At 58.3% G+C, this 26,928-nt stretch overlaps 6 protein-coding genes across 6 annotated transcripts; 3 read left to right on the forward strand and 3 right to left on the reverse strand.

The window, feature by feature from the left end:
- Positions 1–1,625: 1,625 nt before the first annotated feature.
- GGS23DRAFT_484288 (uncharacterized protein) lies at positions 1,626–4,092 on the forward strand. Its single transcript, XM_051514335.1, has 2 exons — positions 1,626–1,951; positions 2,014–4,092. The coding sequence occupies exons 1-2, from the start codon at positions 1,807–1,809 to the stop codon at positions 3,807–3,809; spliced, it is 1,941 nt and encodes a 646-aa protein (XP_051372849.1). The 5' UTR covers positions 1,626–1,806; the 3' UTR covers positions 3,810–4,092.
- Positions 3,928–6,362, forward strand: GGS23DRAFT_619952 (uncharacterized protein). The gene has a single exon (XM_051521061.1). It carries the CDS (start codon positions 4,376–4,378, stop codon positions 6,008–6,010), a length of 1,635 nt encoding a protein of 544 aa, XP_051372850.1. The 5' UTR covers positions 3,928–4,375; the 3' UTR covers positions 6,011–6,362.
- Positions 6,363–6,913: 551 nt separating this feature from the next.
- GGS23DRAFT_484318 (WD repeat protein) lies at positions 6,914–8,674 on the reverse strand. Its single transcript, XM_051514336.1, has one exon. It carries the CDS (start codon positions 8,314–8,316, stop codon positions 6,964–6,966), a length of 1,353 nt encoding a protein of 450 aa, XP_051372851.1. The 5' UTR covers positions 8,317–8,674; the 3' UTR covers positions 6,914–6,963.
- A 4,668-nt stretch (positions 8,675–13,342) lies between these two features.
- Positions 13,343–20,659, forward strand: GGS23DRAFT_604483 (FAD dependent oxidoreductase-domain-containing protein; the record flags this gene model as incomplete). Its single annotated transcript, XM_051519602.1, has 6 exons — positions 13,343–13,561; positions 13,618–15,067; positions 15,192–16,213; positions 17,476–17,479; positions 18,515–20,350; positions 20,514–20,659. The coding sequence occupies 6 exons, from the start codon at positions 13,343–13,345 to the stop codon at positions 20,657–20,659; spliced, it is 4,677 nt and encodes a 1,558-aa protein (XP_051372852.1).
- A 2,465-nt stretch (positions 20,660–23,124) lies between these two features.
- On the reverse strand, positions 23,125–23,956 carry GGS23DRAFT_595790 (uncharacterized protein; the record flags this gene model as incomplete). Its single annotated transcript, XM_051518369.1, has 2 exons — positions 23,125–23,214; positions 23,378–23,956. 2 exons carry the CDS (start codon positions 23,954–23,956, stop codon positions 23,125–23,127), a joined length of 669 nt encoding a protein of 222 aa, XP_051372853.1.
- GGS23DRAFT_484538 (regulator of G protein signaling superfamily) lies at positions 23,776–25,756 on the reverse strand. Its single transcript, XM_051514338.1, has one exon. The coding sequence runs from the start codon at positions 25,085–25,087 to the stop codon at positions 24,047–24,049; it is 1,041 nt and encodes a 346-aa protein (XP_051372854.1). The 5' UTR covers positions 25,088–25,756; the 3' UTR covers positions 23,776–24,046.
- Between the last annotated feature and the right edge of the window lie 1,172 nt (positions 25,757–26,928).

The raw sequence follows: 26,928 nt of genomic DNA on the forward strand, positions 1-26,928 counted from the left end.
TAGGTGCCTACCTACATACCTACCCAGGTAGAGGTACCTCTTAACCTAGCCTCTCCTATACATCAGGTACATACACACATATACACACCTATATGCTACCGTGCCTTGCAGCGCCGGCGCGGTATGCAATTGCGTGAGGGATTTGTAATTACAGGCTAAATTCGGCCCTCAGGGCAACGCTGGCACGGGGCGGCACGGGGCCTGTGGCCGCAATACTTGACGTCTGATTCGGTGGAAAGGCCCGACTATTGCCGCTAGAAAAACCCGAGGCTATCAGCTCTGGAGGCAAGTCGGCGCCTTTTCCTCTCTTCCTTGCATCTTTATTCTCTTATCTCTGTCTCAGCCAGAGAAGAGAACAGGATAAAAGAGAAGAAGCAAACAACGGCAGGATGGAGGCAGAGAAAAAAAAAATTTAACCACGAACGTACGCGTATCCCGCTTCATCGTGTCGGGTGACCGGGTGTCTGTAACCTATTATGTAATATTACGCATTCCCCGTGCCCCGTGTGGGTGACCGGGCCAGGAGGTCCTGTCGGCACTGGTTGATCGATTGATTAACTTGATCGATCTGGGAGGACAACGCCCGTCACGAGACGCGCTACTTGTTGACGTAGCTGCAGAGCAGACCGGTGCCACGGGCTGCAGGATGGCTGATGGCTGGAGATGCACCCTATAAGGGGGTAGAGCTGGCGGTCACGACACCAGACAAACGGCAAGAGGTGAACCTGGACAACGTTCCGGGTGGTGGAGCGCATTCAGGATTGGCGACGCTGTCTGTTTTGGAGGTTAGGTGGTTGAGGTGCTGTATGCTACCTAACGCACATCACCTCACATACCCAAGGGACCGAGCTTACTACAGGCCTTCAGGCGGTGACGCCGTGTACCCGACACCTGGCAGCGCGGCACACTTGCATCTGGCGGGGCGCTAAGGGCGTGCGATGGATGGGTACCTCCCTCGATCCGTGCGCGTAGCTGCATACGCAATACAGATGCGGCCAGGAGGAGAGTCAGGAGGAAGAGGCCTTGGGAGGCCCCGTCGGCATAAAAAGGAGCCGTAATCGCGGTCGCTCCGTGGAATGGGACCCCCGGATCGCTTCGACAACGACCTCATCTCATATGTCACGTTCGGTATCTGTAGGCAGGTACCTTGCCTCCCGCTCTGTCGTAGGTACATACGTACATCGGGCTGAGGCGGTTTCACGATGTCATCATGCAGCGGTCCAGACGCGCTCGCCAATCAGATGCTCTCCTTGCTCAACATTATCTGGTGGAGTCTCAGCCCCGGTTCCAGCCACGCCCGCCCCAGTGCAATGTGGCGCACGCCTCTCCCTCCACGCCCGACACGCATAGTAAGTACTTAAGTACCATCGGCTGTGGCTTACGCGGATTGAAAGCTCGAAAAGTGTTTCCCTTGAGGGAGTTCGACATAAGCCAGTTTCCATAGCTCAGCCATCCACCACTTCTACCATCTCAGCTCATAAATAACCAGCTAGCAAGACGCTTCTCACGAGAAAGAACCGACCCCCCTTTTACGGACCATCGAGGATAGGCAACCCGACCCGAAATTATCTGTTCCCGTCTTTCGTTCTGGCCTTCTCTTCGCCATATTTCGTCCCCTCCGACCTGGTGTCCATTCGGTGAGCCGGCTTGGCAGGGGACGGTTCATGGAAGCATCACAGACAGCGCTTCCGCGTTCGCTGAGAGGGTCGTGCGCGGTCTGAAGTGGCTCGATAAGGACGGTAGCGTCGGATAGCTGCGTCCACTTGGAGGAGACGGTGTCTTTCTAGCTTACTCAGTGCACACAGCATGGCGATTCCCACGGGCACGGCTGCCTACAAGAAAAAGGATGGCATCCTCACCCTCACCCCGGATCAGAAGAGCGTCATCTGGACTCCCAACTCAGCGCCCGGGGGGCCGCCGGCGGTATCGCTGGCCATCTTAAATGTCACCAGTAAGAGGACTTATCTCGTAATTGCGTAAGGCTATTTCCGTGGCTGATATTCCAACATTTAGACCTTCAGCAAACCCCGGATACGGCTGCGAAGGTCATGCTGAAGATATTTGAGAAGGCACCGGGGACTTCTGAGCCGGCTCCCTATCTGTTTCATTTCAACTCTGCCTCGGATCCCCGAGGAGAAGCCAACGTCATCAGGGACCTTCTATCGAGGCTTCTCGCCGAGGCCAAGAGCAATGATCCCAGCGTCCCCCGACCAGCCGCCGCGCCTGCCGGCGGCAGCGGCTCAGGCTCCATGGCATTCGCCAGCACTGCCGTATCGAAGTTGGGAGTTTCGCGTCCATTCGACGACGATGCGCTCAAGAGCGATATTTCGTTGCAGCAGTCCCTAATGAAGGCCGACAGGAACCTATCGCAAATGTACATGGAAGGCCGCAAGACGAAGCCAGAGTCCATGTCGGACGCCACTTTTAACACCCAATTCTGGTCGGCGAGAATCAATCTTCTCCGGGCCCACGCCATCGAGAATAACCAGAAAAAGGGTCCCTATAACGTTCTAGCTCAGGTGAAACCCACCATGCAGCAGAACGGGGACCCGAACAGACCAAGCGAGCTGAAGATAAAATTCAGCGTCGAGCAGATTCAGATGATCCTGAACCAGCATCCCCTCGTTAAGCGCATATATAACGAGAACGTGCCCCCCCTCAGCACGAATGAATTCTGGGAGAGGTTCTTCCTCAGTAAGCTGTCGAAGAAGCTCAGGGGAGAACGCGCCAACGGGCAGGAAGTGGCCGACAAGATATTCGACAAATATGACGAATACGAAGACATCGCTGCCTTCCCTGGCCGACTCCTCCCGGAGCATGTGCCGCATATTATCGATATAGAGGGTAACGAAGAGAATCAGGGAGGCTTCAGGAGCGGCAACCGCAAGGATATCGAGATGCGGCCGAGAGGGAGGAAGGACGTTCCTATCATCCAGGCTTTAAATAGCATTAGCGAAAAGCTGCTCGCGAGCACCGTACCGGCCGATAACGACGCAACGCAATTGGCAGATCTCGCCACCTATCGGGAGCTTGCATTGCGCGATCTCCGGGGCGACACCGAGGAAACGCACATCATTCTCAACATCAAGGAGCAGAGCAAGTTTTTTTCCAACGAAACCACCACTGCCTCCAACACTTCGGCTGTCTATGCGAGGCAGAAGCCGGCCAAGGTGATCAGGGATGTGCAGGGGGATCTCCGGAGTGTTAAGAGGAACAGCGGTGGCGGGATCGATCTCCACGCTTCGCTAGGCATTGATGACAACAGTGACAGCGAAGATGAGGGAGAGAAGCCACCTCACGTCGGGTCCAGGGCATCACGGAAAGACGCGCAGAGACGCATACTGGACGGCATAGCCCAGAGACGGGCCCAGCTATACGGTCAAGGCTCGGATGAGACCTCGCCGCTGGGGTTACCGGCGGACATCACAACGACTTGCAATCTCACCCACGCCACGACCATGGAGTTTATACACCAATTTTGGTCGACATTCCTTTCCGGCGACCCCGACCGCGCTGCCGAGCTCGGGTACCTCGCCGAGGCCCTGAAAAGATCAAAAGAAAGGATAGATGCCGTCGCCGCCGAGGCTGAGAAGGCACGAGAAGAGCAAATTAAGAAGAGAAAAGAAGAAATTCTGCAGATCTACGAGCGGACGAAACGGAAGATCAAGTTCAACTCTAAATCGATCCGTGGGGGGAGGGAGGCGGTGCTCAAGCTTATGGAACCCGTCATTCGCGCTCTGGACAAGGCGATAGCCGATTACCAGAGAGCGCTGGCTGCCGAGGGAATCCAGGCCAGCACCGAGAGGTAGATATGCCATGTTAGAGGTGGATGTGTTAGATGGGGTGGAGAGTAGAAGAGAAGGGAGTACCTCATAGACACTCGGCTTCGTAATAAAATAATACAGTTATACCACATACAGACGACACAGATCGTGTACTCGACGGTGAACGGCATCAGCTCTACCTTAAGGGTAGAATTTCCGCTAAAATTCGACGAGTTTAGAGGTAGGTAGCTAAGCGATTTACGGAGAGAAGAGCGATTTAGTCGGGTTGGCAGTGGGATCGGAAGGGAGTAAAAGGAGAGCCATACTGTATATCGCAGCGCACGACTTCTGTGATTGGAAAGGGGGAGCACGCAAGACAGAGCGACACCGACACCGACATCGACAGCAGCTGCGATGAAATCACTCCGACGAGGGGAAGGAGTTGCTCCAGAGGATATAACCGAAATCTTCCTCCCATAGCGAAGAAAATATCCTCACTTCCTCCCAACACCGCCCTGTTGGTCCTTCGGAAATTCTGGCGAGTTTTTACTTCCGCTACTCCAGATCATCAATACGAACGACCTGTATCAAATCGAAGTATTAACGCTAGCATGAACATGCAAAACAACGAGAGTGAGTCAACTATTCTCGCCGAGGGTCCTTCGCACCCGAAAAGGTCACGAATCCCGCTATCGAACAAATCCAACATCGCCACAAGCCTCCTCACGAGACAAACCCCTTATCATGTTACTGCCGTAATCTCTACACGATGGGACCATAGAGACTCGTCTGAGGGGCAGCCCAGCTCCCACGGATCCATATACGACGCAGGCTTGATATCGGCCAGCGAACTCGACGCCAAGTCGCCGTGCCAGACCCCGGATCCGGTCCCACTTCCTGCAACTTCGGTTCCGCCGTCACCTCGAGCTGCATTCCCAATAATAGCAGAAAGACCGGCTACCCCTCCCTCGCCGCCGGCGCCGTTGGCGTCATCCCGGCCCTCCATTTCCCCGAATTCGGAGTCCCCACTCTCTCAGCTCGCCGCGGCCTTCGACGCGACGGCAACGACGTTTCTGTATGGTTGCGGCACCGAGCTCGCGCCCATACGGGAGCAGCGCAGCGCCGCCACCTTGCGCACCAGCGGTAGCCGCTCGACGTCTAACATCTCGTCGCTGATGCCGCCGCGCCTCCAGCCCAGCCGCCGCCGCTTGCGTGACGGTTATCATACTAAGGATCACAACGACGAGAATGAGAACGATGGGGGTCCCCTTCCGAGCAGAAACAAGGATAAAAACAACCGCGGCGCCGACAAAGGCAATAATTTCAGCACGCCTCCCCTCTACCGACAGCATATTTTGCGTCAGCGGCGCTCCTTCAGCATGGACGACGTCAGACCCCTCGTCGGCGCTACGGCCACGTCCACTTCGGCTCCTGCCGCTACCTCGGCCGCCGCCACCACCGCTCGTAGCAGCCATGCCGACCGCCGCGACCAGGACGGCAGCAACAGCAGCCGCGACCACGCGTGCGCAGACGCAGACGCCGGTATCCACGCGTACCCGCGGAACCCGCGGTACTCGCCGCACTGCGTGCCCCGCACCCCCCTCGGGTTCGCAGAGCACTGGATGGCGGAGGCACGACGGCGGCTCCTCGAGGCGGAGGCGGAGCGGGATCAGGCTTACGGTCGTACTAGCAATATTAGGGGTAGGAGCTGGAGCGAGGGCAGTAGAGGTAGTGGTAGAAGAGTCACGGTGGGACGTCGCCGAGGCGAGCCGCCGCTATTCGAGCCCCAGTTCCACAGCATCGGCGGGAGACACGCCGGAATCCCGCTCGCGGGCCATGCTTCTTTGCGGACGGAGAGGGAGAGGGAAAGAGGTAGGGAGGGTAGGGGGGTGGTTGAGGAGGGGCGAGAGGGGGGATCGCGGAGCCAGGGCCCGGAGACGAGAGAACGGAGGAGGGAGAGTAGCGACGGGAGCCATCGCTACGAGAGCGGGGGCTTCTCCGACCAAGCGGCAGCGGAGGAGGACACGACGGCTACGGCCGTGGAAACTGTGCTAGGCCGACGCGGAGGCGGCGTCGGGAACCCGCGCGTGTGCAGAGCTTGCGGGCGGCCGCGGTCGCAGTGGCGGAGACGTCGCCCCGGAGAGCTACGCCGTCGCGCGTGGTGCCCCCGGTGCGCGTGGCACGGCGTGCTGGCGGATCTTTGCTGCGGCCGCTGCGGACGCCCTGGCGTGGCGTCGCGGAGCTAGTCGGCCGGATTCAATACGGGCGGGGGGTAAGAGGAGGAGAGGAGGAGAGGAGGGAAAGAGAGTGAGTGTGTATGGGTTACTTATCGGGGTTCAGGGGCAGGGGACAGGTATATTTATTGCTCGTGTCTGCCAACACCCTAGTAGTAGTTTAGTTTTCCACCCCGCTGCCCTCCCCCTCTCCGCCTCTCTTTGGGGGGCCAGGTAAGCGGGTAGTAGCCGCTAGGCACGTACGAACACGCACTGGCACATGGATACAGTGAAGGGGAGGGAGGAGGACAGCGAGGAAGAGGGGGAGGGGGACTGGCGAGGATTCTGCCTAACGTCAACATCCTTATCACCACCTAATAATATTACTGAAGACACCCACTAGCTCCGGCTTCGTCTTAGTATTCATTTCTATTCTCTAAGCGTTCAGTTACTACCCTCTGGGATTTTTCGTGTCTGTTAATCTCGTTACTCCCTCGACCTCCACCACTCCCTTCTCTTTCCCGTCGGCCAGCCCGAGGTCTATCCCTGCTATTTGCTATTATATATATACCCGTGGGAGGCGGGTAGAGAGGTAAGGCAGGCCGAGGTCCGCGGGTAGGATTCCGGAATCAGCCTTAATACTAGCGTTCCGCGGTATGTCGTATGCGATGTGCTATCGTCCGCCCTCTCCTTTCAACAGTGCGGGAGATGGGCGGGCCGTATATCCCCTGCGCCCGCCGCTCCGCCTATGCATCCCCGTCACGCGTACGTCCGTCCGCCCATATAGTGTAGAGCCCGCTCTCGTTGGTGTGCTGCGGATGGGCAAGATAGCTAAACCCTTGCGTCGGCTCACGCGCCTGTCGTGCCCCCCTTCCCCACCATTTTAGACCTCGTTTCTTCGCTTCCGTCTCTCTCCGGGAGCCGAGGGACGGGGGTACCACTAGTGCCCGACTCGCCAACCAATTCGCTACGTCGGCCGCGCCCCGTCACGACAGCACGACCTGCCACGGCCGCACGACGCCGTCGTCTCCCGTCGTCACCAGCATCTCCTCGACGCCGCGGCGCTCCGGCGCGCACCCGGCGTCCCACCGCCGGCACCACGTCACGTGGTTGACTTCGTACGGGCCGTGGGCCGCGGGGACTGTCGCGAGGACTTTCCACAGGCGGGACCCGCGCGGCGCCGGCGCGTCCTCGCCGGCGGCGGCGGTGGGGTGGCCGTTCGTCATGACGGCGTCGCCGTCTAGTTCCGCGGCCGCGTCTGCGCGCTCCTCGCTCTCGCCGTACACCGCGAGCATGCCGTCGCTGCCCGTGCTCGCCACGAGCCCCGTCTGCGCGCTCCAGCTCGCCGCGTACACGTCGCGCGCGTGCGCCGCCGGCAGCACCGCCGTGCACTCCCACTCCTCCTTGAGCGACCGGCGCATCGTGTTTGGGATGCCGGCGCCCCAGGCGTGCCCGGCCCCGCCTGCGTCGTCCTCGTCCTCGTCCTCCTCCTTCAGCGTCCAGATGCGCAGGGTCCGGTCCGCGCTCCAGGTCAGGAGTCGCGGGAACCCGCCGCCGCGCCGCCGCCGCGGCTCCCACTGCAGGCCCCAGACCGTGCCCCCGTGGCCCTCGAGCACGGCCACGCAGACCCACTCGCCGTCGCCGTCCTCGCGCCACACGCGCACCGTGTTGTCGTAGCTCGCGCTCGCAAGCACGTCGGTGCCGTAGCGGCCGCGCCTGCCGCCGCCGCCGCCGGAGTCGTCCGTCGTGTCCGGGCACCAGGCGACGGCCTTGACGTCGCCTTCGTGCTCGCTGAGCACGGCGACCGTCTCCCACTCGTCGTCGGCTTCGGAGGCGCCGACGTCCTCCCACACCCAGACCGACTTGTCGCGGCTGCAGGTGGCGAGGTACTGGCCGCTGGGCGAGAAGGCGACCGACTTGATCTCGGAGTCGTGGCCATCGAGCACGACGATGAGCTCCCAGTCGCGCTCGGCCTTGCCGTCGCTGTCGCTACCGTCGCCGTCGTCGTCGTCGTCACCTCCGGAGCCGGCGGCCCGGGGCCCGCGGTCGTCGCTCCAGCGCCACAGCCCCGCGGTCGAGTCGAAGCTGCCGGTGACGAGGCAGAGCCGGTGCGGCGGCAGGTTCGGCTTCCAGGTGGCGGAGCGGACGGACCGCTCGTGCCCATTGGTCAGGGCGCTGTGGGCGGACAGGGTCGAGAGCGAGAAGACGGTGACGGACTTCTGGTGGGTGGTCGCGAGCAGCGGGAGGGTCGGGTGCGGTATCGACTGCCACGCGCGCTGGTACAGGTCGGGCTTGAAGGGCGGCAGGGGTACGAGCTTGACGGATTCGGGAGGCGGCATTTTGTCCCCTTCGTCTCCCGTCTCACCCCCCTTCGATATCTGGCGCGGCTCCGGGCCGGGGCGGGGTAGTAGTCGTCAAGCACGGTCTCCTCGACGGCGTCGTTTCACCTTTTTTTTTTTGCCACTCTCTCGATGACGCGAGCGAGGTTGGTGGGTACGTAGGAGGTAGGTCCTCGGAATAGTTTGGGAGGAGTTTTGTTGCTAAGCACAACCCCGCCCCTTCTATGGCTGGGGAGTTCGCGTGGAGTGCCTGTGCGATGGCGAAGGTATAGCAGATTGGAATAGAGGCAGTGAGAGAGCCGAGGACGGAAGGATGAATAAGCGCGTGCGAAAAGTTGGGTGGGATCTGATTACTGACGTATGCGGGGCAATCGCCGCCGAGTCGCAGTCGAGCATGGAATAATGAAAAACTCCCAAGCCCTTATTGGTGGAATCGGGGGGGCACTTGTCGGGGCATGCACTTATAAAGGCATGTCGTATACATAATTATGCGTCTATCAGAGATATGCTATGAGCGAAGAGGGATAGTAGGTAAATAGGTAAATGGATCCTAAGGCATCAGCGCCTCGGCAGCCTGTGGTTGATTGACTGTGTGGCACCTGAGGAATCAGGCATCAGGAAAGGAGCCCTGTGATTGGTGGAATTGAAGAAAAACACGCAACAGCTAACTGTTCGTAAAACGCTGTATTTAAGCCCTTTTAGCAGTTTAGTTTTTACACCTTCAATTGATCAACTAGGTTTACCTTTCAACTCGTCTTGCGTGCCTTACGATTAAGGCAGCGAGGCCACGAAAGGAACCGCCACCAAAACGCACAACTGTTTACAGCACCTTTGGAGCTGAGCCAATATTTATTCACTGTAAAAGGAGCTGTATACAAGCTCGTCAATTAGGAGTTCTAGCTCCTAATAGATCAGCAGTTCAGATTCAGCTTCTTACGTTTCGTATGCCTAGATGACTTAAGTATTACGAAGCAACAGGAAGCGAGCCAGACGAGACGCACAAGGTTACCTAGGTATGTAAGTAGGCGGTCCCTGGAATCGGGCTTGAGTTGAAAATATAGGCATCCTTCCGGGGAGTATTATACAGCGACTCACTGTTTGAGAAGAAAAAAACGTACGTTTACTGTAGGCACCTTTGTATCTAAGGCTCTAAAAAAGCCTCCCACCATTCTAGCATCTCTACTATATGCGGGATTAAGCGGAACCTCACATCACAGTAGAAAGAATTAGGTACTTTAGGCGACGCGCCTACGTGCCTTATTAGTTCTTTTACTCGTTGCCGTCCTGCTCGGCAACCAGCATTCTCGCCTCCCCTATACCGGCAACCAAGCTTGTCGGGTCGGGGCCTGAGAAACCGTCTCTCCTTCGACTGGGTATTTGGACCTGAGGGTCGGGCAGGGCCATTTTTGCCTCTTGCCCGGGCTCCCGCTCCCGCTCCCGGCTTTTGCTCTAAAGCTAAGAGCACCAACACAATGCCGATTCTCACTGCTAATTTCACACGAGTACTTAGTAGGTGGTAAAAGTAATCCACCTACTGAGTACAATACTTTGCGGGGCTGATGGATAGGGGTAGACGGGGCTAAAGGGAAGACCTAGACCGGGGCCCACCGAAATCCAGACCCGGCCTGTGGGCAATAGGTGCTTGGCAAGACAGGTACCGAATAGATAGACGGCACCGCCTCTCCTCTCCTTCGACGGAATGGCCCCTCTATATTATGTAGGCCGTAGGTGCCGAATTCTCCGGGTTGGTCAATCAGATAAGTGACACTTTACGGCACTACATCAAATGCCTTAGCAGCACAGGAGGAGGGAGGTTAGGAGGGAGGGGGGGATGTTAAGGAGGTAGTGCAACCGCCGGAGGTTTCCAACCTGGCCCCGGGACGCGTTGGCACCCACTTAGTGCATAAGAGGCAGGCATTCATAAAGATAGTACACAACTAGTCCCCATCGGGGATGATCTCTCGCTTATCTGGCCTGGCATTCCCTGTAGTCGGTAACGATACATAGAGGTACATGCTCCAATTAGTGGCATTCAGTTTATCTGAGGGTACCAGTATGTACTACATAGTACGTGGGCACCTGGTAGGTAGTAAAGTGCCAGCTGCACCCGCCCCACTCACCATGGTATGCACCCAAGGAAACAATGGCCCAACCGCACCCGGCGATCGAATTTCTTCCAGCCAACAACAATCGCATCCTGGATATCCCGTCCGCTGTTGAACCGCCGACGCCGACGCCGACCGGGATCATGCCCGTCAAGGCAGGCTGGTTCCCTTCGTAGGGAGGGGATTTATGGACTGGCGACAAGTTTGCGAACTCCTCTATTAAATGCGCCATCGGCCTGCTTTCCGGGAAACCCGGTAGCAAGAAAACCGCCCTCCTGGGCGCCTAGGCGCCCCTCAGCTCCGGCCAGTAGTAGCAGCGCCTATCAGATCAAGCGAGGCAGGGATCTCGCCGTCCGCGGCGCGAGCACCTCTCGCTCGCTGTCGGAGAAAAGGAACTGATCCATCCTATCAAGGACCCTACATACAGACGCGTTATTCGTCTCATATACCCAGTTCATGCAGGTCCGAGGTGCGAGAGCCGCCCGAAAGAAGAGAACAGCTCTTTTTTATGCTTGTGCGCCTGCATAGCTGCCACGGCCTTGCCCACTAGTTGACGTAAGCCCGAGTTTCGCCGGGAACCGAACAGGACAAAGGCTTTTATTACAGGAGATGGTGAGGTACCTCAGGTGCCTTCGACGTGCTTCGAGGGCAGAAGACCACGAAAAGCAGGCATGTGGAGGCAACCCCCCCCATCGGATGCTGCTAGACGGCGTGTCTTAACTAGCCATTTACGTTCACGCCATTGCGGGCCCTCGTAGACGCGGAGGGTTGCGACAGGAGGATGAGGACATCTCCACTACCTACTTCTTCTTTTCATTGCCCCTCCTTCACAGCGCCATCGTGGGAAGGGAGAGTCTACCCAGAACGCGGCGCCACTAGAACGAGGTGTCTTCCGCCGTCCCTTCGCTTCGAGCAGGGTAGCGAGCAGGTAATGTTTATGGAGCCAACCAACTCGGGGCCGATTCCTAAGCTCTGACCCCTCAGGGACTCAAACGAAGTAACAAAAGGCTGTTTGTTCTGCTGAGCCTCACAGGAGCAAATTAATACCTACCATGATCACGAAAAGAACAAGTAGGTCAAGCCACGATCCTACGCACTGTTTCGGCGGATTGAGGGATAACCGTTGATGGGCACCGGACGTTGGGGCGTCTCCATTGGCCATCACGACGTGGCTAGAGCGAAGAGATACCCGGGATACCGAGGTCAGAACGTAAAAAGCAGCACAACTATACATGTATAAGTAAGTAATGTGGTGTGATCAACTTATTGACCAACTTAGCGTAGACGATAGTGTCGCCCATGGCGTTGCCAATCTCTTTTCTTTTCTAGCATCCCAGTTCTAATCGGGTTCATCGTGGCTAGTTGGGGCAGGCTGAAGTCGACGTGTCGTTAGACACACACCTGACCAACAAACAGGATGATAACCCGCCAGCTTTACGCGTACCGAGGCCGGCAGTTCTCGTCGCACTCGCATCGCCTCACCTTGAGGCTTAAGCCGAAACCGACGTCAAAATCGTGATTAGTATGCAAAGCAAGGGCCTAGGTATAGGCGGCGTCAGGGGCACAGGAGGCCGTAGCTTAGGATCTCCAAGATCTATACGTAAGCTAGCCCTAAATCCCTGCTAGCCGGCACTGATGACAGGTCTCGACCCTGTCGAAGCGTGGCATGCTACCGCCGTCTACCAGCATCCGCTACTAACTCAACCTAGTAAGGGGCTCCCTCTCGTGATATGTAACTAGCGCTGAGCACGACCCCTCTGGCGTTCAGTAGCGAGAGCTTCGACTTCCTGTCCCGTCGCTCCCAGCAACACGACTCTTGGGCAGAGTGCTGTTGTTCTACAAACCGTAACGCGAGCACTGACGTATATGTAGATAATGAAAGCCGCTTCGAAGCAGAAAGCTCGGATCAGACAATAGTCATCAACAAGGACACGAAATGTTGAGCCGGGAGCGTCCGCCGTCGCGACAGAGACGTCGAGTCCTCTATAGTACTTTCTAGGGCCATACTCATCCAGCACCCAAAATGCGGAATCGACATATCTCTTCTACGTCTGGGTAGGTTCTAAATTGCACAGCAGATTCAACGAGCAGGTCATCTTCCCGACAAAACTCTATTGGTCCATACATTCCTCCCTCTATCCCTCCGTCCATAAGATCCACACACAGATTGTTACGAGGAGTCATCGGGTGATAACGAGACTAGTGCCAGACCCTTCTCGCGCTAAACGTACGAATCTCAGACTATGTGCCGGGATGGGCGATCATTCAATGCGCGGTGTTTGCCTTCGATAACGGTACCTTTTCCTGGCCCCTAACCAGAACGGAACAGACCTCAGGGGGGGTGCCTGGCTACTTGTGGGTTCCCCGAGCCTCCCAAACCGACGCCCTCGTGGCTTTCGAGCGAGACAGGGTTGCCCGTGCTATCGTTGTCGGCTTGGTAGAGATTCTGCCGTTAATAGTGGCAACAACGGATTGTTAGCCTCGGTTGCAAACGAAAGTCGGATCATTATTAGTATAGCAGTGATGCCGTTATAGTCCGGCCAAGTTCGTCGTCTTTCAGCTCCTCACTAAACTAGGATGCCTGAACTATACAGACGAGACGCCGTCAGCTGTCTCCCAAGTAGGACAGTGTCCGAGCTCTAGCTCGCTTGATTCGCCCTACGCTACTTGATGGCCTCTCGAGTTAGATCGAGGTCGCCTGCCAGCACATTCATGCCGTTAATAAGGCGCCTGGTTTCTCAAACCCCTTACCTGACATATAGATAGTTCGACGAGTTCTGCTCTTTAAGCAGTATCACCGTGCCGGTATCATCAGCATGAACCCCTAGTAGTAACTACGGTCGTCCCTCCCCCCCCCCCCCCCAGTCGTCAGCCAACTCCTAAATTCATCGATCTACCTCTCGCGGATAACGCTCTTCACGATGTCGACGGGGGAGGATCTGCTGCGGCTATACAAGGGCGAAATCGTCCCCCGGTCCTTCAACGCCGGCTATGTGGCCTTGAGCTACTTCGTCTCCTGGATCGGGGCTGTCTCGACGTTGGAGCTGCTCAACCGACGTACGTTCCGTGCCGGTTGGTTCAACCATCTCATTCTCGTCGCCTCTTCCGTGACTATGGGTGGCATAGCGATCTGGTGCATGGTGAGAGACCTCTAGAGAAATTTGTCTATTACCATGTCGTCCCCTGACCGTTGTAGCATTTTATCGGGAACCGCGCGATCGTTCTGGCCCATGACGAGTCTGAACTCCACATCCAATACTCCGGTAGCTTCACCGCGATCTCGTTCTTCCTGCCCATCGTTGTGCTCCTCGCGGCTTTCATGGCTATCGGCGCGAACAACAAGGTCTCCTGGTGGCGGATCGGCGGGGGAGGCACGCTCGCTGGCGGCGCAATCTGCGGAATGCACTATCTGGGCAACGCCTCAATCAACAATTATCGCTGTACATACCACACGGCTCACATTGTGGGCGCTACCCTGATCGCCGTCTTCGCCAGTATCGTCGCGCTGTCGGTATTCTTCGTCCTCAGGGCGTCGTGGACGGATTCGCCGTGGAAGAGGGCGTTGACCGCAGTCATATTAGCCGGGGCCGTCTCGGGGATGCACTGGACCGCGGCCACGGGCACCGAGTACCGCCTCGACCATCTGAACGATAGCAACCAGTTCTCACAGATCACGACCGTCATCGTAGTCATCTGCCTGTCGGTGGGCGCTGCCCTCTTCATGGTCGTGTCGGCCGTCTACGCGACGTGGGCGACACGGCGCAACGCGAGCAAGGCGCAACAGGTGGTTCTAGCGGCGGCGGTATTCGACCGCTCAGGGCGGATCCTTGTGACGCTCGACGGCTCGTTACCCAGCGAGAAGATCACGGACACATACATTGAGCGGACCCGCAGCGATACCTTCAACATCGCCCACCCGCTCTTCCACTGGATGTTCCAGGCGTCGCGAAACTGGGCTAGTGTCAGCAGTATGATCGACGGCATGACGGCCCACCTCGGGCACCTGCCGAGGGACGGGCGCGGCGTCCGCCTCGTTAGTGATGACGGCGTGCTCATCGAGAACTACGACGCCATCGTGCGCGAGCTCTTCTGTGTCGCCGCCGCGAACCTCGCGCAGAAGCTCAAGGACCAGCTCGCCAGCGCGGGCACGTTGTGGGACGAGATCCTCCCGACGGGCGCCAACGACCCGCAACCTCGACTCGACGTCGGCGAGCCGTCTCCACCTGCTAAGGGTACCTCCTCGCCGCCCTCCCCCGTCGTCGAAACGGGGCGCGAGAGCCGCGCTTGGAAGCACCAGGATTACGGGCGCGGCTCCCTCATGTTCTTGGTGCGGCATCTCGAGGGCGTGCAGGACGCGGACCAGCTCGAGGCGGCGGGGTTCCGGTTCGCCGACATCACGCAGGTGTCCGGGATCATCGGGTCGCGCATGCAGATCCGCGCGCGGAACCTCAGCGACCGGCTCGGGCACATGGCGGCCTTCGCCGAAGACAGCGCCATGCTGGACCCCGGCGTGCACCTCGCCTTCTTCGGCGTCAAGGCCCGCGTTGGCAGCTTCGGTTTCGATGTCCTCGTCAGGAAGAGCGCCCGCAACCTCCTGCCCACCATGCCCGTGACGCTCGAGCGCCTCGACTCGTGGCAGATGGACAGTACGTGTTCCCCTATACTTCAGCAATCTTACGTCTTCTGTTGTCTCGCTCCTCGTCGCCTGAGTTTTCATCCTAGCCTCTCCCCCGTCATTCTAGGTAATGAAGTCGCTAACTTTGGTTACAGTCATCCGTCAATTCGACCGAATGAGCGTGACCCTCCTACTGCACAGCCTCGAGGCGCTGAAGCGGCTCTCACCACGGGAGGTGCTTTTCGCGTCGCAGATGTCGGACGCAGTCGAGGCGCTGCGCGCGTGGATAGACGACCCCATGTTCGACAACGCCGTGTTTACGTCTAAAGTGGTGCAGGCGCCGTGCCGCGCGCAGGCCGGGCAGTCAGCCAAGAGCTGCACGTTGGTGTCGCTGTGTCTCATGCTGCCGATCCACGCGACCGCCAGCAGCAGCGCGCGCTGCGAGTTTGTGCCGCTCAACTTCTTCAAGGTGAGGCAGATAACATACCCCGACTCGCCGCACCGCGCCGCCTTCACGCGCTACGTACATCGCGAGCTGTCGCCCATCATCAACGCGCCGCCGCCGCACCCGCCGCCGCCCCAGACGACGTACCCCCAGATTGGCCGGGGGGCGTCACGGCGGGGCAACAAAAAGTTCGGCCCGCTGAGCCGCCTGCGCCGCGCGAGCGACAACTCGTACGCGACGACTGTGGTCGGCAGCGGCAACGGCGGGGATGGCTATCCGAACCAGGGCCGACTCGGCCGCAAGTCGACGTCGTCGGCTCGCGACTCGATCCACTCGGACTCGACGACGAAGCTGTGGAGCCAAGAGGCCGCGGAAGAGCAGCCGGCGCAGCACCAGCCGCAGCACCAGCCGTCGTCGCTCGGCGGCATCATGGTGTCGCAGGAGATCCAGGTGGACGTGCGGCAGGTGGACGAGGACGACGGGGCCAGTACCGGGGGCGGAGGAGGGGGAGGGGGCAGCGGCAACCCGCCCAAGTCGCCGTCGGCGATGAGCGCCGACCGCGTGACCATGGCCAAGGCGGTGCGCGGCGCGGCCGTCTTCGACTACGAGATGGAGAACCTTCCCGGGGGTGCAGACACGGAGGAGGGCCGGCGGCACCGACGCCTAGGCGCGGCCGTGATCGAGAGCGAGAAGGGCAACGAGGTCATCACCTTCGTCGACGAGCTGTTCGCCGTCTGCGTCGACGGCCTCTGAGGTGTAATATACAAGTACGTGGCCCGGCCGGCGTACACATATCAGGTTCTCCTTTTTGCATATTCACACACACACACATACATATATACATATATATGGGAGTGGGAAAAAAGGGGGGGGAGGGGGGCAAGGTAGTTACGGGTTGGGCTTTTCTTTTGTGGGTATACCTAGTAATGGTCGGTTCGCGCGCGGGTCGAGGTACATGGGACCGAAGAATCCAAAGGAGGCAACTCTAGGATGATTCTTCTACACTTGGGGGTTTCCAACGGGGTTGACAAGGAGTGCTTGTCTAGAAAAGGGACAGCGGGTGGAAGCCTGGAGTTGGGCGCGGGGGGTCGGGGAGCTTCTATGCAAGTAGGTATGCCGTATGAGAGAGCCTCGGGCCATACATTGCGTGGTATATATAGCCAGGTTCTCCTCCTACCGTGGCAATGCAAAGATAGGCATACTGAGACGATATGCCGCCGGGTCCCTTGTCGTAATGTCTAGCTGATTTCGTGGTACAGGCGTGTAGTCTAGCTTATCCCCTCTTCCCTTCCTTCTAGGTAATAGATAATTTATCTTCAACACCCGGAGACACGTAGTAGGGCACGCGGGCCGTATGAAAGAGAGCTCGTGAGCTCCTAGCTACCACGGGAAAAACTTGAGAAATACGATATTTTTACACCGTCCGAAAAATATCCTTTAACCATACCTGTCGTCCGAGGCGGAGCTTGGGTAAGTATCGGCATACATCACATCGATTTATATGTTCACGGACTCGTCAGCAGCCGGGTACCCATGTCCTAATCCCACGAATACCTACGTCATCAGATGAAGATGCCGGGTTCTGTTCGTTCATCGAGCCTTAGGCAAGCACCTCCATATCTTAAGGTATTAAGCCATTGCAATGCACCACAACACCTCAACGGTAGTAGTCGTGATGGCGTCGTTTGGCTCCGCTGTGCCGATTTCGCGGCCGGCCTGATCCGTGGCACATTTAATAGACGTAGGTAACTGCACAAGGAAGTGACGGGGAAGAGGGCAACGCGCTCTTAGGGCGGTTACGTATAGCGATTGGCGAATCTGAATTAACGGAATATTTATCCCCGAGCTGGAAGGGTTAGGTACTGCGTATGAGTACCTAATATATGCAGTTCTCGGCATGGGAGACCCTCGGCGTAGTATATGTACCTACCTACTGCGGGAGCGCCCCGCAGCTATATCTGGATAGTGTGCACCTACCACTCTGTGGTATAGAGGTAGGTATGCGCCTAAGCCTCACTGCAACCCACTGACCGATGCCGGGCTCGACGTACCTAAGGTGCCTAAGGGAGACGCCTGAGGTAGGTTACCTGCATTGCGTAGAGAGATGCTGTGGTTGGATAATTCGCGCTCAGTATAAATATAAAAAAGCCCGTCTTGCTGGGGGACCTCAACTCTAGGTACTGCGTATAGCTAGGATGTACCCACCTACACGTATGTAGGTACCTAACCTATGTAGGTACGCGGGGCACTCCGTCGAGCTTGAGTGAGGTACCTCGGCACATATAGAGGTACAGGTAGACAATAGTGGATGGTCGCCTCGGGATAGCTGGGGCCGGCGGTAGCAAGGTACTTGTCAAAGGCCGTCAGCGACTTTTACCCATAGGCGGTATCGCTAGCAAACCGGTGACATGACTAAGAGAAAGAAAAGAAAAAGAAAAAAAGGAACCTCTATCCTGCCTCGCCTCTTCTGTACCTAATTTCTCTCGCCATCTCGGCGTAACTTTATCGCTGTCCTTCTCTCCCTCATCCCCTACCATGTCGCTATCGACCATTCCACCACGCCGCCCTCGTCCCTTTTCCCTCTCCATCCCCACCGACACGAGATCCAGCACCCGGCCTGGCTCCCCCCACGCTATGCCACCGACGCCAGCACTGTCCGTCCTCGCCGCCCTCGCCCGAGCTTGAGCCATATTCGTCCAGCCTGTTCTCATCTCGGCCTCTCGTCCCAACCCGCCCTCTCGAGTCAATTAGCTCGGATCGCGGCTGAATTGAAGCTACATTTACCACCCCCCACCCCCTTCTCCGCCGGGCTCGAATTGGGCAGAAAACTGCCTGGACTCGGCGCGGTTGTCTGCGTGGTTACCAGCTCTCCTACCGTCGCTGCATGAGGCCCAGCCAGTAGATCGACCGCGTCCGCCGCACCGATCACGTCAGCTGCATACAGCACCAGACGACACATACGCATACCCTCCGCCATGTCCAGAATTCCGAGGGGAGCTAGTCTCCTGAGACGCTTCGCTCTTCCCACCATAGTCGTCGCTGGCGGCGGCGCCCTCCTGTATTCTTACCGTCCCCGAAACATCCCCGGTTCCGAAGGCCCGGCCGTCCCCCCTCCGATCTACGGCGCCGATGGCACCTTCAAGCTGCCCCGTTTCCCGAGGGTGAAGTCGCGCGACGAGCAGATTGCCGACTTGAGGAAGAGCGGCAGCGCGGAGGGCGAATATGACATCCTGGTCATCGGCGGCGGTGCTACTGGCGCTGGTGTGGCGCTAGACGCCGCTACCAGGGGTCTGAAGGTAGCTGTGGTCGAGCGCGACGACTTCAGCAGCGGCACCAGTAGTAAGAGCACCAAGCTCGTGCACGGCGGCGTGCGATATCTAGAGAAGGCTGTGTGGAACCTCGACTATTCCCAGTATCAATTGGTCAAAGAGGCGCTGAAGGAGCGGAAGTATTTTCTGCGGACTGCGCCTCACCTCAGCAGCTGGCTCCCTATCATGCTGCCCCTAGATAGGTGGTGGAAGGTACCGTACTACTGGGCCGGCACCAAGTTCTACGACTTGCTAGCTGGGAGTGAGGGCATCGAGAGCTCCTACTTCCTCACCAGGAGCAAAGCGCTCGACGCCTTTCCGATGCTGAAGCAGACGGATCTGGTCGGCGCTCTGGTCTACTACGACGGCGCCCACAATGACTCGAGGATGAACGTATCCATCGCTATGACGGCGGCGGTATACGGCGCTACCATTGTTAACCACGCTGAGGTGGTCGGCCTGACTAAAGGCGAGAATGGCAGGCTGTCTGGCGCACTCGTAAGAGATCTCATCCCCGAGCGCAACGGCAAGAAGACGCAAGACTTCCTGGTCAAGGCTAAATGCATCATCAATTGCACCGGACCTTTCACCGACTCGATACGGAAGCTCGACGACCAGGAATGCAAGGAGATCGTCGCGCCCGCCTCCGGGGTCCACGTCATCCTACCCGGCTACTATAGCCCCTCGAACATGGGACTGATAGACCCCTCGACGTCCGACGGCCGAGTCATCTTCTTCCTGCCGTGGCAGGGAAATACGATCGCTGGCACGACGGACGAACCCACAACGATCTCGCAGAATCCCCTTCCGGACGAGAAATCGATCCGCTGGATCCTGAACGAGGTCAGCCACTACCTCTCGCCTGACATCCACGTCCGCCGTGGGGACGTGCTCGCGGCATGGTCTGGCATACGCCCTCTCGTCAAAGACCCCAAAGCCAAAAACACCGAGTCGCTCGTGCGCAATCACCTGATCGATGTTTCCAGTTCAGGGTTGGTGACATGTGCAGGTGGCAAGTGGACGACGTACCGGCAGATGGCGGAAGACTGCGTGGACGCCGCCGTTGAGGAATTCAACCTGCCCACCAAGCCTTTCGGCAACGCCCCGCGAGTCAGCGGGACTGATGCCGTAGACGACGGCGCGATCTTGGACGGGACTTGTCAGACGCACAACGTCCGGCTGATTGGAGCTCACGGTTTTAGCAAGACATTGTTCATCAACCTCATCCAGCATTTCGGCGTCGAGACCGAGGTCGCCAAGCATCTGACGGAGAGCTACGGGGATAGGGCGTGGACCGTCGCCGCCCTGTGCAAACCCACCGACCTGCGATTCCCGGCGCGAGGGGAGCGCATCTCTCGCCTCTACCCATTCGTGGATGGAGAGGTCCGTTACGCTATCAGCAACGAGTACGCGCAGACCGCCGTCGACGTCCTGGCGCGGAGGACGAGGTTGGCCTTCCTGAACGCCCAGGCTGCGCTGGAGTGCCTGCCCAAGATTATCGACATCATGAGCCAGGAGCTGAAATGGGACCGCGCGAGGCAGGAACGGGAGTGGAAAGACAGTAAGTTATCCTAACCAACCGGCTTGGCCGACATGCGTACACGTGGCGAGCCTTGTTTTTTTTTTCCTTCGTGCGCGTGTGCGCGTGTGCGCTCGCGTTTTCTTAACGTAAGGTGACGATGCTGACTGCCCCTCGCTCTTTTCCCCCCTTTCCCCCCATTCAGCTGTCGCATTCCTGCAGTCGATGGGCTTGCCGGAGCCGATGCTGTCCGCGACCAGGGCGCAGGTAGAGAAGGGTAAGCTGGACTTCAGCTCTTCGCTCGAGTACAAGATGTACTCGCGACACGACAGGCCTCCCGTCGCGGAGTAGGTCGGAGCGGAGCAGAAGCCGAAAGTAGTAGACGCCGAAGATGTGACGACAAGAGAAGCAAGTGTGTACATGCTACCATAGGCGCGCGCACGCTCCCCCCGGTCCCCCCGTACCCAGCTCGTTGTGTCGAGATATACATGGCGGTAGTAGTACCACGAGGGACCCCGACATTCATCACAAATCATAGATAGACGTGGTTGGAGCAATTCTGACGGTACCTCTCCCTCTCCCTCCCTCCCTTTCGATCTTAATATCTCTTTTATTATTATTTTTTCTCGGATGGCTTCCGGATGTAGGGACGGCCGAGGGGGGCAGTGCTTCCGACGATGCACGACGACATATACACAGAACAATGACACGACAGAAATAGCGGCAGCAGGCACCATTCAAGTAATATTTGAATTATCTCGCCTCGCCTCGCATTGCTCCACCGCCCACGTATATACGCGCTTAGGTTACGTATCTAGAGACGCACGGGGAGGAGAGGGGGGGAAAAAAAAAGGGGGGGGCATGCCCATCTACGTGTACATACCTGGGTAGAGAAGCGAGAAAGGCGAGAACCAAAAATAAGAGAGGCCGAACAAGGGAGAAGCCAACTCGCGAACGAGCGATTGGACGCAGGAGGGAACGGAATTCGGTGCAATCCCTGTCTGGGTTAGGCTTCGCTCCTCCGACGTGACGATACATTCCATCTACATGCGTGCCCAGGTACGGTAGCTACCCACCTACCTACCTTACCTACCTCTCTCTCTCTCTCTCTTCTCCCTCCCTACCTCCCTGCCTAGGTACGCATCGAAGTCGGCCAGCCCGTCACGCCAGGCCAGGGCGGGCCGGCCCGGGTTGGGAAACCTGCCTGCCCGCCTGCCTGCTTGCCTGAGAGGTCAGGCCCAGGGCCAGGCCTAGGCCTGCTGCCGCCGCGGTTACGAGAGAGGAGGAGAAGAGGGCAGGCAGGCAGGCCGTCGAATGGCACGGCACGGTGACGGTGCGGTATGGGTTGCGGGCGTTGCGTGCGTGGGACGGGTTGCAACGCGCGCGACACGCAACGCAGGTTCCGGCTCTGCTCTGCGCCCTGCTTTCTTCTAGCAGCCACCCGTTTTCCCCCTTCCCCTCCCCTCCCTCCCCCTCTTTTTATTCAAACTCCTCTTTTTTTTTTTTTTCCTTTTGCGGCTCGCCCCGTCTCCCGCTGGCGGGACGGGAGGCGCCGGCGGCAGCGGCGGAGGGCAAGACGGACAGAGGGGGGGAGCCCGGCGCGCGGATGGGGGGGGGGGGGGGGGGTGCTAGCACAGCACTGCGCTGCGCTGCGCTGTGGTGGCAGGCAGGCAGGCAAGCGCTGCCGGCCGCGGGCCGCGGACACGCGCGTCGAGCAGGGCGGAGCAGGGCAGGGGAAATCGGGGAACGAGAGGGCGGCGCAGGAGAGAGAAGAGAGAGAGAGAGAGAGAGCGAGGGTCGCCGAGGGCGTGGCAGGGCAGGGCAGGGCAGGGTGGTACCTTACCAGGAGGGGGGGAGGATATGTAGGCACGTTGTAGCCCGACGCCGAACGGCGTCCAGACCCCATCGCCTGATGATTCTGCTTTCCCCCCCCCGGCCGCCCCGTCGCGTATACACTACTACTACTACGTAGCCTATTGCTTCTCTCTCTGTCCGTGCCCACGCCACGATATGTACACCACACGTGCGTTGCCCCCCTCCCGTGCGTCGCATCGATGCCACGGTCCTGGTTCCATTCCCCAGCTTCGCGAGACCAGAGTCTGTCGAGACGGCTTTGCTTGTGACATCGTCGTCGGCTGTGGCGGCGGCGGCGGCGGCGGCGGGCGGAAAGGGGGACACATCACAGGCGGAACACATCGCGGGAGACGGAGCGTGGATATACAACTTCATACGGCTCGTCACTCGGATCGGGAAAAGTAGATGAGTACTACTAAGTTTACTTTAGATCGTCCACATACATAATACGACGACAGCCAAGCGCGTCTCTCTGTCTTTCTCTCCAGTGTGTGTGTATGTTTTGGTATGTATAATTGACATAATTTTTTTCTCTTCGTCGGGTGTATCCGTGTTCTTCGTTATCCCTCCCCTCCCGATTCTTCCTCCCTGCCCCTCCCTTCCCTTAATTCTCCCAAATAGTAAGTGATAATAATGTCCTCTGCTCCGCACAACAATGCAGTTCGTTCGTGTGAGGGCCGTTAAGGAAATCCTCGCGATTGATGCTGTTTGCCTCTGCCCCTGACCAGCCCGTGAAAAGAGTGGAAATTCGTGTCTAGAAGAAAACCTTCGAAGCTCGCCGCCATCCAGTCTCAACGCCTCGCCGTAACGATGTGATAAAAAGTTCGTGGATACCCAGTCTATGTCCGTATTATCCGTCCCAATGTATTTTGATGTTTAGCCGCCCGAGGACCCGGTTGCCCGGCCGTCCAGGTGATAACGCCGATGATGGAATGCTTCCCAAAATTACAATAGCCACCGCGTCAGAGAAGTCCGTAGTCCGCTTCTCTCAACGTCGGCCTTCGCGAGGCCGGTTCATTAATTCCCAGCTCGAGTGACCCCGATCCCGCCGTCTAAGCCGAGCCGAGGACGAAGGGACACCTAAAACCCGGAGTGATGTCTTCTCCCCGAGGTAGAAAAAACCCGATATAGAATGTTTCGCTTGCCGCTCTCCGTCTTCTGGTATTGGCAGCGGCACGAACACAGGGATCCTTTGTTAGTCACCCGGCAATGTACCTTGCGGCTCAGCTCTGCTTCCCAGCCGTACACGTCGTCGACGGAGCTGGCTCGAGTGAAAGCGTCCGAATCCACAACGGTGACCGATGCGTCGTCGTCATCTTCGCCCTGTGATATGCCGAGATAATTCGAGAAGTCGCTGAGGCTGGACTGGCTCAAGGTCGCCACCTCAACTGGATCGGCGTCCGCGTCTGCGTCTCCGAAGAGAGTCCCCGTCTCGCCGCAGCTCTCCTGGTCGGTTTCGAACTCGAGATGCGAGAGCGACTCCGATAGACGTAGATTCGACGGTGTTGGAGTGATGTCGGTTAGCAGCGACGAAATCGACGGCGCGCTCCTCACTTCTAATTCTTCGGGGACCTCGTCCGGTATCTTCAGAGGCTTCGGTATGGCGTTGCGATGACGACCGCGAATGCCTCGCTGGTTTATGCAGGGACTGCCGTCCCGGCGTGCGCCACGCGCTTTTGCGGTCACGCCACCCGGGAGGTCTCCATTGATGGTCGAGGGATAGATGTGCAATCCAGCAGACACCGCGAGCGGGATCATTAACCGCTCGCCGGGGTGTGGATCCTCCCAAGACATCTTGACCAGGGCAACGGTCTGGTGCTTCTGCACCGAGTTGCCGTTGTCCGTAGTCGTGGAGACGTCCAGTGATGGTGTGACCTGTAACCCTCATAAGGGAGGAGGATAGCTGGCTTGTCCGGCGGTGGAGCGCGGGCTAGGTTCCGACTGCATCGGCGTCGAGCCGGTTCGACGGGAAGACTTGTTCTTCCTAGTTAGTCCCAACTTGGCTCCCATCTTCTTCCAACTATTGCCGGAGACTGCTTTCTGTAAGGCGTTAGGGGAGGTGTGATACGAGAAGTCCGACATCGGCGGCGTAGTGGGTGGCGTCATGGGCTCGGCCCCGGAGGTAGAGTTTGGGCTGCTGCTGTCATCGGTAATCAGGTCGCCGTCTACCATTTCCATCGAAGCGGAAGTTGAATAGTGGCTGGTCCCACTTCCGCGGCCCATCATGAAGAGCGGGAGATAGGGGGCTCTCGGGGACTGACTCGCTTCGTCGCTAGTAATAGGATCTCGAGGAGTCCGTAGCCGCGAGCGTCCTTGCCTCAGGTCTAGGGCTTCTTCCTGGGAGCTGATCGTGGCGGGGACGACGGACTCGAGAAACGGCACAAGAATAGAATCGTTGATCAACTCTCGAACAATCTGAATAGCCTCGTCGAGCTCAGAAGGGTGGGGCGGGTTGGATTTGCAGCAGGAAAGTTGAAGTAGGCGGTCGCGTACGTGAGCGGGAAGATTGACCTCCCGGGGCGCGCACGGCATAATATAGGCATCGATGACCTTGCGCCATAGCGAGCATATATGCTCGGGGCCGTCGGACAATCGTCCGTGTGCGATCTGATAATACGTCGCCCCATACCGCTCGGCATCCAGGATGAACTCCAGCGTTTCCAAGCAGTGGTTCTGCGACAGAAAGGCCATGAAGGAGCTGAGCGTCCAGGGCGGTGGCGCCGTGTTGGCGAGGATCTCTGACAGGGTCGGTGGGTTCGCGAAGGGCGAACTAGTCCGCGGTATGGCTGCTAGGCTTGTTGGGCGTGACGTGTCCATTGCAGTTGCTTGGTCCCAATCCCCCAAGATCGACGACGGTGGTGACAGCTCTCTAGGAGACGGGTTCAAGTAGACTGGCGAGCTTCCTCGTAGTCTAGATATTCCCATTCTTCCTCTCGAGCCGCGAGGAGGGGGTTCGGATAATCCGCCTGACTGTGCGGCACGGAGCAAACAGAGGCTCTGGGAGGGGAGGAAAGGGGGGATTCAACACAGGATGAGTTCCAACGCCATGCAACAGGGGGAGGGGGGAGAGCTTCTCGGCCGTGTTTGTTTGACAAATTTGTTTCGCACCCAGACCGCGCAGATACGCAAAGAGCCGTCTCTACGTTGTCTTTAGACAGCTTTCATCATCTGCGGGTAGCCCCCTTCGACCTATCAGCGCGCTCACGGCCCAGTACGGCGCGGGTAGGAGCAGGAGATATCAAGTGACCTTTCAAACACCCGATATCAGTAGGCCGGCTGGTCAGATATCGCGTTGTCCTGCCCAAGACAAACAATCGGGCAAAGACGGTCCAGCGACGGCTGCTATAGAGCCGATAGAGAGACGAGCGGGTGGTCCGACGCTGGCTCAAGAGATATCCTGTGCGGATGAGTCCAGAGAGAAGAAATAAGAAAACGACCCTGTGAGGAGGAACAAGGCAAGTGTCGAGCTAGACTACTAGGTTGACCGGTCGTCCCACGCAGCCGAAATTGGATTTCACGAGAGAGCGCGGGCAGGTTGAGTACCGCGGGTGCGGTGGTAAGCTAGTTAGTTCCAGACTCGCGAGGGGATCTGCACAAAGGTCGCACAAGAGGCTTTCCCAAGTCAGCAGCGGGCGCTGTAGGCGACAGGGAATTTGCCTTCCGGCCAAGTCGTGATACGTCGACAGGGACCTGATTTGCAGATCGAGCAGGATGGGGGGGTTTGGGCTTCTAGCAGTCTTCTAGGGCCAAACGGTGCAACGATCCGACAGTGGCGAAGGACCCTGTTTCTGCAGCGTGCTGGGACGGCGGGCCGCGCGGAATCGAGCACCAACAGGACGACGAAGAGACTGGTCGATCTATCTTCTCTCTGGCCAGGACCAAGAAAACGCAGGCGGTGGTGCGATCGATCCCGAAGCACTACACCAGCGTTGGCAGCGGGACGGTAGGCGGCATGCAAGCCACGCAGTCGAAACGTCGGCGACGAGGGTTCGGGCAGACCTGCCGGGTTTCCAGCGGTGTCGTCGTGTAAATAAGGCGAGGCTGGCGGGAATCCGAGAGCAGCGGAAGAACGAGAGAAAGAGAATTAGTAGACGTTGTTGGCTTAGCCGACGAGGAAGAGCGGAGGGTTTCTTGTTGCCAGGTTTTACGGAGAAGGAGAGGGAGGCGAGAGGAGGAGGAGGAGGAGGAGGTGGGAAGAAGGTACTGCGGCGAAGGATGGACGAAGCGGAATGGAATAACCAGAAGAGGTATGTAGAATAGAATTAGTCGGGAGAAGCGGGCGGGCGAGTTCTTGACATTGGAAGATTAAAGGGAAAAGGGCGACAAGTACAGGTACCCACCCCTGGGATGATCAAGGTACTTCGCATATGGCGAATGACTGGGGGCTCGGATGGGTACCCCCTTTCCGCGTACGGAACCCATGGACACCCATACGGTACATGCCTCGTCCGCCCCCCGCCAGGTACCTGGCTACCTGCAGAGGGTACCTCGTACCGTGCCGGCCTACCTAACTTGCCTACCCGCCTAGCGTGTAGGTACCTAAGGTGGGTACCTACCCAGGTACACTCGGCGGTACCTCCTTCGGTACCTCGCATTCCAGGCCTGCAACAGGTAGGTACCCTAGGTACCCTGTAGACCTCCTGGCCTCCTCCTCCTCTCCTTGCCCTCCGACATTTATCACCCTCTCCCAAGGTCGCGCCACGGGGAACTTCAAACTTCCCACAATAACGCTCGACGCTACCGGCCGAGGAGGAGGTAGGGTAGGG

This window comes from Durotheca rogersii (assembly GCF_024521655.1).
Source record: "Durotheca rogersii strain YMJ 92031201 chromosome Unknown GGS23scaffold_7, whole genome shotgun sequence".
NCBI lineage: Eukaryota > Fungi > Ascomycota > Sordariomycetes > Xylariales > Xylariaceae > Durotheca > Durotheca rogersii.